The 19649-nt window shown below is 41.0% G+C and overlaps 1 protein-coding gene across 1 annotated transcript; it reads left to right on the top strand.

The window, feature by feature from the left end:
* The first annotated feature begins 850 nt into the window (after positions 1-850).
* Positions 851-18408, top strand: LOC139229073 (pneumococcal serine-rich repeat protein-like). The gene is made up of 4 exons (XM_070860731.1): positions 851-1829; positions 1926-16216; positions 16298-17029; positions 18340-18408. The coding sequence occupies exons 1-4, from the start codon at positions 851-853 to the stop codon at positions 18406-18408; spliced, it is 16071 nt and encodes a 5356-aa protein (XP_070716832.1).
* Positions 18409-19649: the final 1241 nt, after the last annotated feature.

Below are 19649 nucleotides of genomic sequence, written 5' to 3'. Positions count from 1 at the left end.
GCCTGCAACTACACAAGAATCATTGATAACTGAGTATTCAACAGAATCTCATCCAACAACCACACAAGTGTCATCAACAACTACGTCTTCATCAGAAACCCATCCATCATCAACACAAATGTCATTGATAACTGAGTCTTCATCAGAAAGCCATCCAACGGCATCGAAAGTGTCATCAATAACTGAGTCTTCAACAGAACCCCATACAATGACAACAATATTGTCATTGACAACTGAGTCTTCATCAGAAAGCAATCCAACAGCATCACTAGTGTCATCGATCACTGAGTCCTCAACAGCATCCCCCTCAACTGCACAAAAATCATTGATAACTGAGCATTCAACAGAAAAGCATTCAACCACACAAGTGTCATCGATAACTGAGTCTTCATCAGAAGCCCGTCGAACAACACAACCATATTCGATAACTGAGACATCCACCGAAATCCAACCAACAACCACACAAGTATCATCGATTAATGAATCTTCCACAGAAAGCCATCCAACAACTACGCAAAAATCATCAATAACTGAATATTCAACAGAAACCCAAACAACGACAACACTCATGTCATCAATAACTGAGTCCTCAACAGCACAAAAATCATTGATAACTGAGCATTCAACAGAAAAGCATTCAACCACACAAGTGTCATCGACAAATGAGCCTTCATCAGAAACACTTCCAACATCAACACAAGTGCCAACGTTAACTGAGTCTTCAACAGCATCCCCTCCAACTACACAAGAATCATTGATAACTAAGTCTTCCATAGAAGCCCATCCAACAACCACACAAGTGTCATCAATAACTGAGTCTTCCTCAGAAAGCCAACCAACAACCACACTCATGTCATCAATAACTGAGTCATCATCAGAAAGCCACCCAACAGCATCACTAGTGTCATCAATAACTGAGTCCTCAACAGCATCCCACTCAACTGCACAAAAGTCATTGATAACTGAGCATTCAACAGAAAAGCATTCAACCACACAAGTTTCATGGACAAATGAGCCTTCATCAGAAACACTTCCAACATCAACACAAGTGCCAACGTTAACTGAGTCTTCAACAGCATCCCCTACAACTACACAAGAATCATTTATTTCTAAGTCTTCCATAGAAACCCAGCCAACAACCACACAAGAGTCATCAATAACTGAGTCTTCCTCAGAAAGCCATCCAACAACTGCACAAGTGTCATCAATAACGGAGTCTTCCTCAGAAGCCCATCGAACTAGACAACCATATTCGATAACTGAGACTTCCACAGAAACCCATCCAACAACTACACAAGTATCATCGATAACTGAAAATTCAACAGAAACCCAACCAATGACAACATTCGTGTCATCGACAACCGAGTCTTCGTCACAAAGCCATCCAACAACCCAACTGTCATCGATAACTGAGGCTGCAACAGCATCCCCCCCAACTACACAAGATTCATTGATAACTGAGACTTCCTTAGAAACCCATCCAACAACCACACAAGTGTCATCAACAACTCAGTCTTCATCAGAAAGCAATTCAACAGCATCACAAGCATCATCAATAACTGAGTCTTCAACAGCATCCCCCTCAACTACACAAGAATCTTTGATAACTGAGCATTCAACAAAATCTCATCCAACAACCACACAAGTGTCATCAATAACTGCATCTTCATCAGAAACCCATCCATCATCAACACAAATGTCATCGATAACTGAGTTTTCATCAGAAAGCCATCCAACAGCATCGAAAGTGTCATCAATAACTGAGTCTTCAACAGAACCCCATACAATGACAACAATATTGTCATTGACAACTGAGTCTTCATCAGAAAGCAATCCAACAGCATCACTAGTGTCATCGATCACTGAGTCCTCAACAGCATCCCCCTCAACTGCACAAAAATCATTGATAACTGAGCATTCAACAGAAAAGCATTCAACCACACAAGTGTCATCGATAACTGAGTCTTCATCAGAAGCCCGTCGAACAACACAACCATATTCGATAACTGAGACATCCACCGAAATCCAACCAACAACCACACAAGTATCATCGATTAATGAATCTTCCACAGAAAGCCATCCAACAACTACGCAAAAATCATCAATAACTGAATATTCAACAGAAACCCAAACAACGACAATACTCATGTCATCAATAACTGAGTCCTCAACAGCACAAAAATCATTGATAACTGAGCATTCAACAGAAAAGCATTCAACCACACAAGTGTCATCGACAAATGAGCCTTCATCAGAAACACTTCCAACATCAACACAAGTGCCAACGTTAACTGAGTCTTCAACAGCATCCCCTCCAACTACACAAGAATCATTGATAACTAAGTCTTCCATAGAAGCCCATCCAACAACCACACAAGTGTCATCAATAACTGAGTCTTCCTCAGAAAGCCATCCAACAACCACACAAGTGTCATCAATAACTGAGTCTTCATCAGAAAGCAAATCAACGGCATCACTAGTGTCATCAATAACTGAGACTTCAACAGCATCCCCCTCAACTGCACAAGAATCGTTGATAACTGAGTATTCAACAGAAAAGCATTCAACCACACAAGTGTCATCGACAACTGAGTATTCACCAGAAACTCATCCAAGAGCTACACAAGTGTCATCGATCACTGAATCTTCAACAGAATCCCATCCAACAACACGATTATCATCGATAACTGAGTCGTCCTCAGAAACCAATCCAACATCAACTCTTGTGTCATCGATAACTGAGTCTTCAACAGCATCCCCCTCAACTACACAAGAATCATTGTTAACTGAGCATTCAACAGAAAAGCATTCAACCACACAAATGTCATCAACAAATGAGCCTTTATCAGAAACACTTCCAAAATCAACACAAGTGTCATCAATCACTGAGTCTTCAACAGCATTGCCTGCAACTACACAAGAATCATTGATAACTGAGTATTCAACAGAATCTCATCCAACAACCACACAAGTGTCATCAATAACTGCGTCTTCATCAGAAACCCATCCATCATCAACACAAATGTCATTGACAACTGAGTCTTCATCAGAAAGCCACCCAACAGCATCACTAGTGTCATCAATAACTGAGTCCTCAACAGCATCCCACTCAACTGCACAAAAATCATTGATAACTGAGCATTCAACAGAAAAGCATTCAACCACACAAGTTTCATCGACAAATGAGCCTTCATCAGAAACACTTCCAACATCAACACAAGTGCCAACATTAACTGAGTCTTCAACAGCATCCCCTACAACTACACAAGAATCATTTATTTCTAAGTCTTCCATAGAAACCCAGCCAACAACCACACAAGAGTCATCAATAACTGAGTCTTCCTCAGAAAGCCATCCAACAACCGCACAAGTGTCATCAATAACGGAGTCTTCCTCAGAAGCCCATCGAACTAGACAACCATATTCGATAACTGAGACTTCCACAGAAACCCATCCAACAACTACACAAGTATCATCGATAACTGAAAATTCAACAGAAACCCAACCAATGACAACATTCGTGTCATCGACAACCGAGTCTTCGTCACAAAGCCATCCAACAACCCAACTGTCATCGATAACTGAGGCTGCAACAGCATCCCCCCCAACTACACAAGATTCATTGATAACTGAGACTTCCTTAGAAACCCATCCAACAACCACACAAGTGTCATCAACAACTCAGTCTTCATCAGAAAGCAATTCAACAGCATCACAAGCATCATCAATAACTGAGTCTTCAACAGCATCCCCCCCAACTACACAAGAATCATTGATAAGTGAGTCTTCATCAGAAACCCATCCAACAACCACACAAATGTCATCAATAACTGAATTTTCATCAAAAAGCCATCCAACAGCATCAAAAGTGTCATCAATAACTGAGTCTTCAACAGAACCCCATAAAATGACAACAATATTGTCATTGACAACTAAGCCTTCATCAGAAAGCAATGCAACAGCATCACTAGTGTCATCGATCACTGAGTCCTCAACAGCATCCCCCGCAACGGCACAAAAATCGTTGATAACTGAGTATTCAACAGAAAAGCATTCAACCGCACAAGTGTCATCGATAACTGAGTCTTCAACAGCATCCCCCTCAACTACACAAGAATCTTTGATAACTGAATATTCAACAGAAAAGCTTTCAACCACACAAGTGTCAGCGACAACTGAGTCTTCACCAGAAACGCATCCAACAACTACACAAGTGTCATCAATAACTGAGTCTTCATCAGAAAGCCACCCAACATCATCACTAGTGTCAGCAATAACTGAATCCTCAACAGCATCCCCTTCAACTGCACACAAATCATTGATAACTGAGCATTCAACAGAAAAGCATTCAACCACACAAGTGTCATCAACAAATGAGATTTCATCAGAAACACTTCCAACATCAACACAAGTGCCAACGTTAACTCAGTCTTCAACAGCATCCCCTCCAACTACACAAGAATCATTGATAACTAAGTCTTCCATCGAAACCCATCCAACAACCACACAAGCATCATCAATAACTGATTCTTCCTCAGAAAGCCATCCAACAACCGCACAAGTATCATCAATAACTGAGTCTTCCTCAGAAGCCCATCGAACTACACAACCATATTCGATAACTGAGTCTTCCACAGAAACCCATCCAACAACTACACAAGTATCATCGATAACTGAAAATTCAACAGAAACCCAACCAATGACAACATTCGTGTCATCGACAACCGAGTCTTCGTCACAAAGCCATCCAACAACCCAACTGTCATCGATAACTGAGGCTTCAACAGCATCCCCCGCAACTACACAAGAATCATTGATAACTGAGTATTCAACAGAAAAGCTTTCCACCACACAAGTGTCAGTGACAACTGAGTCTTCACCAGAAACTCATCCAACAACTACACAAGTGTCATCAATAACTGCGTCTTCATCAGAAAGCAATCCAACAGCATCACTCGTGTCATCAATAACTGAGTCTTCAACAGCATCCCCCTCAACTAGACAAGAATCGTTGATAACTGAGTATTCAACAGAAAATCATTCAACCACACAAGTGTCATCAATAACTGAGTCTTCATCAGAAGCGCATCGAACAACACAACCATATTCGATAACTGAGACATTTCCCGAAATCCAACCAACAACCACACAAGTATCATCGATTCATGAACTGTCCACAGAAACCCATCCAACAACTACGCAAAAATCATCAATAACTGAATATTCAACAGAAACCCAAACAACGACAAGACTCATGTCATCAATAACTGAGTCTTCATCAGAAAGCCACCCAACAGCATCACAAGTGTCATCGATAACTGAGTCTTCAACAGCATCCCCCCCAACTACACAAGAATCATTGATAAGTGAGTCTTCATCAGAAACCCATCCAACAACCACACAAATGTCATCAACAACTGAGTCTTCCTCAGAAAGCAAATCAACAGCATCACTAGCGTCATCAATAACTGAGTCTTCAACAGCATTCCCCTCAACTACACAAAAACCATTGATAACTGAGCATTCAACAGAAAAGCATTCAACCACACAATTGTCATCGACAAATGAGCCTTCATCAGAAACACTTCCAACATCAACACAAATGCCAACGTTAACTGAGTCTTCAACAGCATCCCCTCCAACTACACAAGAATCATTGATAACTAAGTCTTCCTTAGAAACCCATCCAACAACCACACAAGCGTCATCAATAACTGAGTCTTCCTCAGAAAGCCATCCAACAACCATACAAGTGTCATCAATAACTGAGTCTTCATCAGAAAGCAATCCAACAGCATCACAAACATCATCAATATCTGAGTCTTCAACAGCATCCCCCTCAACTACACAAGAATCTTTTATAACTGAGTATTCAACAGAAAAGCTTTCCACCACACAAGTGTCAGCGACAACTGAGTCTTCACCAGAAACTCATCCAACAACTACACAAGTTTCATCAATAACTGTGTCTTCATCAGAAAGCAATCCAACAGCATCACTCGCGTCATCAATAACTGAGTCTTCAACAGCATTCCCCTCAACGACACAAGAATCGTTGATAACTGAGTATTCAACAGAAAAGCATTCAACCACACAAGTATCATCGATAACTGAGTCTTCACCAGAAACTCATCCAACAGCTACACAAGTGTCATCGATCACTGAATCTTCAACAGAATCCCATCCAACAACACGATTATCATCGATAACTGAGTCCTCCTCAGAAACCAAACCAACATCAACGCAAGTGTCATTGACAACTGAGTCTTCATCAGAAAGCAATCCAACAGCATCACGAGTGTCATCGATCACTGAGTCCTCAACAGCATCCCCCTCAACTGCACAAAAATCATTGATAACTGAGCATTCAACAGAAAGGCATTCAACCACACAAGTGTCATCGATAACTGAGTCTTCATCAGAAGCCCGTCGAACAACACAACCATATTCGATAACTGAGACATACACCGACATCCAACCAACAACCACACAAGTATCATCGATTAATGAATCTTCCACAGAAACCCATCCAACAACTACGCAAAAATCATCAATAACTGAATATTCAACAGAAACCCAAACAACGACAAGACTCATGTCATCAATAACTGAGTCTTCATCAGAAAGCCAGCCAACAGCATCACTAGTGTCATCAATAACTGAGTCGTCAACAGCATCCCACTCAACTGCACAAAAATCATTGATAACTGAGCATTCAACAGAAAAGCATTCAACCACACAAATGTCATCGACAAATGAGCCTGCATCAGAAACACTTTCAACATCAACACAAGTGCCAACATTAACTGAGTCTTCAACAGCATCCCCTCCAAATACACAAGAATCATTTATAACTAAGTCTTCCATAGAAACCCATCCAACAACCACACAAGCATCATCAATAACTGAGTCTTCCTCAGAAAGCCATCCAACAACCGCACAAGTGTCATCAATAACTGAGTCTTCCTCAGAAGCCCATCGAACTACACAACCATATTCGATAACTGAGTCTTCCACAGAAACCCATCCAACAACTACACAAGTATCATCGATAACTGAATATTCAACAGAAACCCAACCAATGACAACACTCGTGTCATCGACAACCGAGTCTTCGTCACAAAGCCATCCAACAACCCAACTCTCATCGATAACTGAGGCTTCAACAGCATCCCCCTCAACTACACAAGAATCTTTGATAACTGAGCATTCAACAGAAAAGCATTCAACCACACAAGTGTCATCAACAAATGAGCCTTTATCAGAAACACTTCCAACATCAACACAAGTGTCATCGATCACTGAGTCTTCAACAGCATCCCCTCCAACTACACAAGAATCATTGATAACTGAGTATTCAACAGAATCTCAACCAACAACCACACAAGTGTCATCAATAACTGCGACTTCATCAGAAACCCATCCATCATCAACGCAAATGTCATCGATAACTGAGTTTTCATCAGAAAGCCATCCAACGGCATCAAAAGTGTCATCAATAACTGAGTCTTCAACAGAACCCTTAACAGTGACAACAATATTGTCATTGACAACTGAGTCTTCATCAGAAAGCAATCCAACAGCATCACTCGCGTCATCAATAACTGAGTCTTCAACAGCATTCCCCTCAACTACACAAGAACCGTTGATAACTGAGTATTCAACAGAAAAGCTTTCAACCACACAAGTTTCATCGATAACTGAGTCTTCACCAGAAACTCATCCAACAGCTACACAAGTGTCATCGATCACTGAATCTTCAACAGAATCCCATCCAACAACACGATTATCATCGATAACTGAGTCGTCCTCAGAAACCAAACCAACATCAACGCATGTGTCATCGATAACTGAGTCTTCATCAGAAAGCAATCCAACAGCATCACTCATGTCATCGATCACTGAGTCTTCAACAGCATCCCCCTCAACTACACAAGAATCATTGATAACTGAGTATTCAACAGAAACTCATCCAACAACTACACAATTATCATCGATAACTGAAAATTCAACAGAAACCCAACCAATGACAACATTCGTGTCATCGACAACCGAGTCTTCGTCACAAAGCCATCCAACAACCCAACTGTCATCGATAACTGAGGCTTCAACAGCATCCCCCGCAACTACACAAGAATCATTGATAACTGAGTATTCAACAGAAAAGCTTTCCACCACACAAGTGTCAGTGACAACTGAGTCTTCACCAGAAACTCATCCAACAACTACACAAGTGTCATCAATAACTGCGTCTTCATCAGAAAGCAATCCAACAGCATCACTCGTGTCATCAATAACTGAGTCTTCAACAGCATCCCCCTCAACTAGACAAGAATCGTTGATAACTGAGTATTCAACAGAAAATCATTCAACCACACAAGTGTCATCAATAACTGAGTCTTCATCAGAAGCGCATCGAACAACACAACCATATTCGATAACTGAGACATTTCCCGAAATCCAACCAACAACCACACAAGTATCATCGATTAATGAACTGTCCACAGAAACCCATCCAACAACTACGCAAAAATCATCAATAACTGAATATTCAACAGAAACCCAAACAACGACAAGACTCATGTCATCAATAACTGAGTCTTCATCAGAAAGCCAGCCAACAGCATCACTAGTGTCATCAATAACTGAGTCCTCAACAGCATCCCACTCAACTGCACAAAAACCATTGATAACTGAGCATTCAACAGAAAAGCATTCAACCACACAATTGTCATCGACAAATGAGCCTTCATCAGAAACACTTCCAACATCAACACAAATGCCAACGTTAACTGAGTCTTCAACAGCATCCCCTCCAACTACACAAGAATCATTGATAACTAAGTCTTCCTTAGAAACCCATCCAACAACCACACAAGCGTCATCAATAACTGAGTCTTCCTCAGAAAGCCATCCAACAACCATACAAGTGTCATCAATAACTGAGTCTTCATCAAAAAGCAAATCAACAGCATCACAAACATCATCAATATCTGAGTCTTCAACAGCATCCCCCTCAACTACACAAGAATCTTTTATAACTGAGTATTCAACAGAAAAGCTTTCCACCACACAAGTGTCAGCGACAACTGAGTCTTCACCAGAAACTCATCCAACAACTACACAAGTTTCATCAATAACTGTGTCTTCATCAGAAAGCAATCCAACAGCATCACTCGCGTCATCAATAACTGAGTCTTCAACAGCATTCCCCTCAACTACACAAGAATCGTTGATAACTGAGTATTCAACAGAAAAGCATTCAACCACACAAGTATCATCGATAACTGAGTCTTCACCAGAAACTCATCCAACAGCTACACAAGTGTCATCGATCACTGAATCTTCAACAGAATCCCATCCAACAACACGATTATCATCGATAACTGAGTCGTCCTCAGAAACCAAACCAACATCAACGCAAGTGTCATCGATAACTGAGTCTTCATCAGAAAGCAATCCAACAGCATCACTCATGTCATCGATCACTGAGTCTTCAACAGCATCCCCCTCAACTACACAAGAATCATTGTTAACTGAGCATTCAACAGAAAAGCATTCAACCACACAAGTGTCATCAACAAATGAGCCTTTATCAGAAACATTTCCATCACCAACACAAGTGTCCTCGATCACTGAGTCTTCAACAGCATCCCCTGCAACTACACAAGAATCATTGATAACTGAGTATTCAACAGAATCTCATCCAACAACCACACAAGTGTCATCAACAACTACGTCTTCATCAGAAACCCATCCATCATCAACACAAATGTCATTGATAACTGAGTTTTCATCAGAAAGCCATCCAACGGCATCAAAAGTGTCATCAATAACTGAGTCTTCAACAGAACCCCATACAATGACAACAATATTGTCATTGACAACTGAGTCTTCATCAGAAAGCAATCCAACAGCATCACGAGTGTCATCGATCACTGAGTCCTCAACAGCATCCCCCTCAACTGCACAAAAATCATTGATAACTGAGCATTCAACAGAAAGGCATTCAACCACACAAGTGTCATCGATAACTGTGTCTTCATCAGAAGCCCGTCGAACAACACAACCATATTCGATAACTGAGACATACACCGACATCCAACCAACAACCACACAAGTATCATCGATTAATGAATCTTCCACAGAAACCCATCCAACAACTACGCAAAAATCATCAATAACTGAATATTCAACAGAAACCCAAACAACGACAAGACTCATGTCATCAATAACTGAGTCTTCATCAGAAAGCCAGCCAACAGCATCACTAGTGTCATCAATAACTGAGTCGTCAACAGCATCCCACTCAACTGCACAAAAATCATTGATAACTGAGCATTCAACAGAAAAGCATTCAACCACACAAGTGTCATCGACAAATGAGCCTGCATCAGAAACACTTTCAACATCAACACAAGTGCCAACATTAACTGAGTCTTCAACAGCATCCCCTCCAAATACACAAGAATCATTTATAACTAAGTCTTCCATAGAAACCCATCCAACAACCACACAAGCATCATCAATAACTGAGTCTTCCTCAGAAAGCCATCCAACAACCACACAAGTGTCATCAATAACTGAGTCTTCCTCAGAAGCCCATCGAACTACACAACCATATTCGATAACTGAGTCTTCCACAGAAACCCATCCAACAACTACACCAGTATCATCGATAACTGAATATTCAACAGAAACCCAACCAATGACAACACTCGTGTCATCGACAACCGAGTCTTCGTCACAAAGCCATCCAACAACCCAACTCTCATCGATAACTGAGGCTTCAACAGCATCCCCCCCAACTACACAAGAATCATTGATAACTGAGTCTTCCTCAGAAACCCATCCAACAATGACACAAGTGTCATCAACAACTCAGTCTTCATCAGAAAGCAATTCAACAGCATCACAAGCATCATCAATAACTAAGTCTTCAACAGCATTCCCCTCAACTACACAAAAACCATTGATAACTGAGCATTCAACAGAAAAGCATTCAACCACACAATTGTCATCGACAAATGAGCCTTCATCAGAAACACTTCCAACATCAACACAAATGCCAACATTAACTGAGTCTTCAACAGCATCCCCTCCAACTACACAAGAATCATTTATAACTAAGTCTTCCATAGAAACCCATCCAACAACCACACAAGCATCATCAATAACTGAGTCTTCCTCAGAAAGCCATCCAACAACCGCACAAGTGTCATCAATAACTGAGTCTTCCTCAGAAGCCCATCGAACTACACAACCATATTCGATAACTGAGTCTTCCACAGAAACCCATCCAACAACTACACCAGTATCATCGATAACTGAATATTCAACAGAAACCCAACCAATGACAACACTCGTGTCATCGACAACCGAGTCTTCGTCACAAAGCCATCCAACAACCCAACTGTCATCGATAACTGAGGCTTCAACAGCATCCCCCCCAACTACACAAGAATCATTGATAACTGAAACTTCCTCAGAAACCCATCCAACAATGACACAAGTGTCATCAACAACTCAGTCTTCATCAGAAAGCAATTCAACAGCATCACAAACATCATCAATAACTGAGTCTTCAACAGCATCCCCCTCAACTACACAAGAATCTTTGATAACTGAGTATTCAACAGAAAAGCTTTCCACCACACAAGTGTCAGCGACAACTGAGTCTTCACCAGAAACTCATCCAACAACAACACAAGTGTCATCAATAACTGCGTCTTCATCAGAAAGCAAACCAACAGCATCACTCGTGTCATCAATAACTGAGTCTTCAACAGCATCCCCCTCAACTACACAAGAATCGTTGATAACTGAGCATTCAACAGAAAAGCATTCAACCACACAAGTGTCATCAACAAATGAGCCTTTATCAGAAACACTTCCAACATCAACACAAGTGTCATCGATCACTGAGTCTTCAACAGCATCCCCTCCAACTACACAAGAATCATTGATAACTGAGTATTCAACAGAATCTCAACCAACAACCACACAAGTGTCATCAATAACTGCGACTTCATCAGAAACCCATCCATCATCAACGCAAATGTCATCGATAACTGAGTTTTCATCAGAAAGCCATCCAACGGCATCAAAAGTGTCATCAATAACTGAGTCTTCAACAGAACCCTTAACAGTGACAACAATATTGTCATTGACAACTGAGTCTTCATCAGAAAGCAATCCAACAGCATCACTCGCGTCATCAATAACTGAGTCTTCAACAGCATTCCCCTCAACTACACAAGAATCATTGTTAACTGAGCATTCAACAGAAAATCATTCAACCACACAAGTGTCATCGATATCTGAGTCTTCATCAGAAGCCCGTCGAACAACACAACCATATTTGATAACTGAGACATCCACCGAAATCCAACCAACAACCACACAAGTATCATCGATTAATGAATCTTCCACAGAAACCCATCCAACAACTACGCAAAAATCATCAACAACTGAATATTCAACAAAAACCCAAACAATGACAAGACTCATGTCATCAATAACTGAGTCTTCATCAGAAAGCCACCCAACAGCATCACTAGTGTCATCAATAACTGAGTCCTCAACAGCATCCCCCTCAACAACACAAGAATCGTTGATGACTGTGTATTCAACAGAAAAGCATTCAACCACACAAGTGTCATCTATAACCGAGTCTTCACCAGAAACTCAGCCAACAACTACACAAGTCTCATCAATTAATGAATCTTCCACAGAAGCCCATCCAACAACTACACAAGTGTCATCGATCACTGGATCTTCAACGGATACTCATCCAACAACACAATTATCATCGATAACTGAGCCTTCAACAGAAACCCAAACAATGACAACATTAGTATCATCGATAACTGAGTCGTCCTCAGAAACCCATTCTACATCAACGCATGTGTCTTCGATAACTGAGTCTTCCTCAGAAAGACATCCAACAACACAAGTGTCATCAATGACTGAGTCTTCATCAGAAAGCAATCCAACAGCATCACTAGTGTCATCGATCACTCAGTCTTCAACAGCATCCCCCTCAACTGCACAAGAATCATTGTTAACTGAGCATTCAACAGAAAAGCATTCAACCACACAAGTGTCATCAACAAATGAGCCTTTATCAGAAACACTTCCAACATCAACACAAGTGTCATCGATCACTGAGTCTTCAACAGCATCCCCTCCAACTACACAAGAATCATTGATAACTGAGTATTCAACAGAATCTCAACCAACAACCACACAAGTGTCATCAATAACTGCGACTTCATCAGAAACCCATCCATCATCAACGCAAATGTCATCGATAACTGAGTTTTCATCAGAAAGCCATCCAACGGCATCAAAAGTGTCATCAATAACTGAGTCTTCAACAGAACCCTTAACAGTGACAACAATATTGTCATTGACAACTGAGTCTTCATCAGAAAGCAATCCAACAGCATCACTCGCGTCATCAATAACTGAGTCTTCAACAGCATTCCCTTCAACTACACAAGAATCGTTGATAACTGAGTATTCAACAGAAAAGCTTTCAACCACACAAGTATCATCGATAACTGAGTCTTCACCAGAAACTCATCCAACAGCTACACAAGTGTCATCGATCACTGAATCTTCAACAGAATCCCATCCAACAACACGATTATCATCGATAACTGAGTCGTCCTCAGAAACCAAACCAACATCAACGCATGTGTCATCGATAACTGAGTCTTCATCAGAAAGCAATCCAACAGCATCACTCATGTCATCGATCACTGAGTCTTTAACAGCATCCCCCTCAACTACACAAGAATCATTGTTAACTGAGCATTCAACAGGAAAGCATTCAACCACACAAGTGTCATCAACAAATGAGCCTTTATCAGAAACACTTCCATCATCAACACAAGTGTCCTCGATCACTGAGTCTTCAACAGCATCCCCTGCAACTACACAAGAATCATTGTTCACTGAGCATTCAACAGAAAATCATTCAACCACACAAGTGTCATCGATATCTGAGTCTTCATCAGAAGCCCGTCGAACAACACAACCATATTTGATAACTGAGACATCCACCGAAATCCAACCAACAACCACACAAGTATCATCGATTAATGAATCTTCCACAGAAACCCATCCAACAACTACGCAAAAATCATCAACAACTGAATATTCAACAGAAACCCAAACAACGACAAGACTCATGTCATCAATAACTGAGTCTTCATCAGAAAGCCACCCAACAGCATCACTAGTGTCATCAATAACTGAGTCCTCAACAGCATCCCCCTCAACAACACAAGAATCGTTGATGACTGTGTATTCAACAGAAAAGCATTCAACCACACAAGTGTCATCTATATCCGAGTCTTCACCAGAAACTCAGCCAACAACTACACAAGTCTCATCAATTAATGAATCTTCCACAGAAGCCCATCCAACAACTACACAAGTGTCATCGATCACTGGATCTTCAACGGATACTCATCCAACAACACAATTATCATCGATAACTGAGCCTTCAACAGAAACCCAAACAATGACAACATTAGTATCATCGATAACTGAGTCGTCCTCAGAAACCCATTCTACATCAACGCATGTGTCTTCGATAACTGAGTCTTCCTCAGAAAGACATCCAACAACACAAGTGTCATCAATGACTGAGTCTTCATCAGAAAGCAATCCAACAGCATCACTAGTGTCATCGATCACTCAGTCTTCAACAGCATCCCCCTCAACTGCACAAGAATCATTGTTAACTGAGCATTCAACAGAAAAGCATTTAACCACACAAGTGTCATCGACAAATGAGCCTTCATCAGAAACGCTTCCAACATCAACACAAGTGTCATCGATAACTGAGTCTTCAACAGCATCCCCTCCAACTACACAAGAATCATTTATAACTCAGTCTACCTCAGTAACCCATCCAACAACCACACAAATGTCATCAACAACTGAGTCTTCCTCAGAAAGCAAATCAACAGCATCACTAGTGTCATCAATAACTGAGACTTCAACAGCATCCCCCTCAACTACACAAGAATCGTTGAGAACTGAGTATTCAACAGAAAAGCATTCAACTGCACAAGTATCATTCGGAACTGAATATTCAACAGAAACCCAACCAATGACAACACTCGTGTCATCGACAACTGAGTCTTCATCAGAAACCCATCCAACAACCACACAAGTGTCATCAACAACTGAGTCTTCATCAGAAAGCAATTCAACGGCATCACAAGCATCATCAATAACTGAGTCTTCAACAGCATCCCCCTCAACTGCACAGGAATCTTTGATAACTGAGTATTCAACAGAAAAGCTTTTAACCACACAAGTATCATCGATTACTGAGTCTTCACCAGAAACTCATCCAACAGCTACACAAGTGTCATCGATCACTGAATCTTCAACAGAATCCCATCCAACAACACGATTATCATCGATAACTGAGTCGTCCTCAGAAACTAATCCAACATCAACTCTTGTGTCATCGATAACTGAGTCTTCATCAGAAAGCAATCCAACAGCATCACTCATGTCATCGATCACTGAGTCTTCAACAGCAACCCCCTCAACTACACAAGAATCATTGTTAACTGAGCATTCAACAGAAAAGCATTCAACCACACAAATGTCATCAACAACTGAGTCGTCCACAGAAGCCCATCCAACAACACAACTGTCACCGATAAGTGAGTCTTCCACAGAAACCCATCCAACAACTGCACAAATATCATCGGTAACTAAATATTCAACAGAAACCCAACCAACGACAACACTCGTGTCATCAATAACTGAGCCTTCCTCAGAAAGCCATCCAACAACACAATTGTCTTCAACAGCATTCCCCTCAACTACACTAGAATCGTTGATAACTGAGTATTCATCAGAAACCCATCCAACAACCACACAGGTGTCATCGATCACTGATTCTTCAACAGAAGCCCATCTTACAACACTAGTATCATCGATAACTGAGTCATCCTCAGAAACCCATCCAACAGCATCACAAGTATCATCGATAACTGAGACTTCCCCTGAAACCGATTCAATAACCACACAAGTATCATCGATTAATGAATCTTCCACAGAAGCCCATCCAACAACACCACTGTCACCGATAACTGAGTCTTCCTCAGAAACCCATGCAACATCAACACATTTGTCATCGACAACTGAGTCTTCATCAGAAACCCATCCAACAACTACACAAGTGTCATCGATAACTGAGTCTTCAACAGCATCCCCCCCAACTACACAAGAATCATTGATAACTGAGTCTTCAACAGAAAAGCATTCAACCACACAAGTGTCATCAATAACTGAATCTTCTTCAGAAACCCATCCAACAACACAAGTATCATCAATAGCTGATTATTCGATAGAAACTCATCCAATATCAACAAAAGTGTCATCGACAACTGAGTCTTCCTCAGAAATCCATCCAACAACATCACAACTATCGTTGATAACTGAGTCTTCATCAGAAACCCATCCAACCACACAATTATCATCGATAACTGAGTCTTCATCAGAAACCCATCCAACAACCACACAAGTGTCATTGATAACTGAGTCTTCATCAACTTTCCCAATGGAAATCACTTCTTTAGCTCAGTCAACAGCATATAAATCAAACACACACAGTGTTTCTGTTCCTCAAAGACCCACCAGTTCTACATCCAATGAAGAAACCACACTTTTGAATTTTACTCAAACGCAACCTGTTACAGCTGCTACATTTACTTCATCTTCCACACTCAAGACACAAAGACAAACAACTGTTGAAACTACTACAACTAAAATTAATCCCATCAGTTCCGCTAATTCTACATTGCCAATATCTTCTCATCCAAAATCCACAACATCTACCATGACCACAACAATGGACTACTGTAGCAAATGCACATGCCTAAATGGAGGAACATGTAATTCAAGTGCAACAACAGCAGATGATTGTGTGTGCCATTGTCCAAACTTTACTTATGGTTCTCAGTGTCAAAATGGAAACAACATCACCAATACCGTACTAAGTACGTTACCTTTACTGTTACTAATTGTTTGAGGGATTTCAATGTTTTGGTTCTGTTTGTTTTTATATTCTGGCAGTATAACTTTTTATAAGACTATCACATGCAACATGCAGTTAATCTGATGGCTAAGTTGGTAAATGTACTGCTGATGTCAGAGAGGATGACACTGGGGAGTACAACTAATCTCATTGCCTCTGCAGTAGGAAAAGGCAACATTCTTGCTCTGATTGCTGTCCGGTGATCCATGCTTAAATCTGAATGTGAGGATGTCTGGAATGGAAACAATCATATTATGTTACTGCCCATGGTCAAATATCACTATTTGGGCTGACATATACAGAACTGGTCTTTCGGTAAGCAATGATGGAGGCATCATTCATCTCAAGACAAGGGGTGTTGCAGAGGAAACTGAGGACAAAATTGAAGTCAGCTGAATTGTTCTTTAATAAATGTTCCTGTTTGTATCTTGGTCTGTGACATTAATACAATTCCCATCGTGCCTTGTTTGTTCCTTTGCTGCTACAGGTCCAAACTCACCACAGAGGGAAGTCACTTTGACTCTCTGGATAAACAAACCCTGGGATGAAAAGCTAGAGAACACCTCATCTGTGGAATATAGAATTTTTACTGAGACTCTGTCTGGATTGGTGAGTACAAATGTCTTGATAGATGCTGCACATAGATTCACCAACATTTCAAATATATATATATATTTTTTTTAAAAGAGATACAAAGATATTGTTGCAGCCCAGTGACCCATTTCAACCTGAATAGCATTATCGTCTTGCACTGTTAGAAAAACAAAGCTTGGCAGATTCTTCTCCCCAGAAACACTGCCTTTTTGAACTCTCCATGCTGAGTGAGAATAAACAACTGAAATAATAACCCTCATCATTAAACTTTACATCAAAATGTAAATAACTGAAGGTCAAGATTCTCTGGGGCCGTAATTGCCCCCACCGAAAGTGTGGTGCAATTACCCTGTTTCAGCTGATTTTACCGGAGCAGTGGATGCAGAGGCCTCTTGAGCGAAATTCCACTCTTTGGCTTTATTTTCCAGCGGCCCAGAAGTCGGATGTAATGGGTGAGCAGAAGTTCGCACACTAGAGGGGTGAAAGTGGAAGGCAGGTGGAGCACCCAAACCCCTTGACTAGATTCTGCTTGTAACTCAGTCCTGGGTATCCACTTTCTATTTATCTTTGTTTTGTAATTGGATCGCAGTTTATATTCCTTACAGCATCAGTAATTTTGCGAACTATTCACAGCTTTAGTTTGAATTAATTTCTTTCTTCGTTTCTTACAGATGGCCCCACTGTACAGAAAGGCTTCACCGAAACACTTTGACAAAGTGCAAATAACTGGACTTCAGTAAGTTTTGGAAAAAACCTGTGAGATACAAAATCCCTTCAGCTTTTCATCCAACGAGTTTCTAAATGAAGTGGTCCCCAGGGCCTAACAAAATCCCAAACACATAAACTGAACCATCTACCAACTTTTATAAGTGTAACAGCACAGCCTCATACATTTGTTTCTTATTCTCAGAGGCCTGTTAGAGATGTTTATCTCGGCCCCTGTCTCAATTGATAAAGAAAGTGAGTAGCTCACGTCACATGACAGAAGATGCAGATTTGATCACATACGTGCTAAACTTGTTGATCTCGGCCTTGCTGCAGTAATGTGAGACAATTGGCCTCAGTGCTTTGTGTAGGGAGGAAATCAGTACCTGGTGACCCCTGCTGCAACCTTGTAGCTGCCACTGGAACATGACCTAGCTCTGCCAAGCCCGTGTGGTGGCTAGTGTGCAATGGCCACCACACATTAAAAAGATCCATGCAAGGCATCTTCCACCACGATGTAGTTCGGGACTTGGAATATCAGCTCCTTCATTGAAACACCTGTGAACTCATCCCTTTTTGGTGTGGAAGCAAGTCATCCTCGATATGAGGGACCGCCTAAGAAGGCCGGATAGGGCTTAGAGTCAACAGTACTCCCAGTGAAGTCTTCCACATAAATAGCACAAGTCAATATACAAAGATTCTTGAGGCGGTAGAAATAAGACAATAAAGAGATCGGAGGAAGAGATGTAAGAAGGAAAGAATGATTTGCATTTATATCAAAAATAAAATTAAAAGTGCCTTTTACGACCTCAGGACGTCCCAAAGCTCTTTGCAGCCAATGAAGTACTTTTGAAGTATAGTCATTGTTGTAATGTAAGAAATACAGCAACCAATTTATGCACAGCAAGCTCCCACAAACAGCAACGTGATAATGACCAGATAATCTGTTTTAGTGTTGTTGGTTGAGGGATAAACATTGGACAGGATACCATGGAGAACTCCCCTGCTCGTCTTCAAAATAGTAGCATGGGATCTTTTACATCCACCTAAGAGGGCAGATGGGGGTCTCAGTTGAATGTCTCATCTGAAAGATAGCACCTCCAACTTTTTCCTCCTCTGCCCTTCTGGGAGACCATTCCAGATATTGATCACTTTGTGTAGAGACCTGCTTCCTGAAACCTATCCTGACCTGACCTTTTACCAGTTGGCTTCTATGTCCCCTTGTCCTACACTTCTGTTTTAACTTGAAATACCGACTCAGGATTAATCTTTCCGA

The sequence above is a fragment of the Pristiophorus japonicus genome, chromosome 18 (assembly GCF_044704955.1).
Source record: "Pristiophorus japonicus isolate sPriJap1 chromosome 18, sPriJap1.hap1, whole genome shotgun sequence".
Lineage (NCBI taxonomy): Eukaryota > Metazoa > Chordata > Chondrichthyes > Pristiophoridae > Pristiophorus > Pristiophorus japonicus.
The sequence above is the reverse complement of the archived record's forward strand: the minus strand, read 5'-3'. Positions and strand labels throughout refer to the sequence as shown.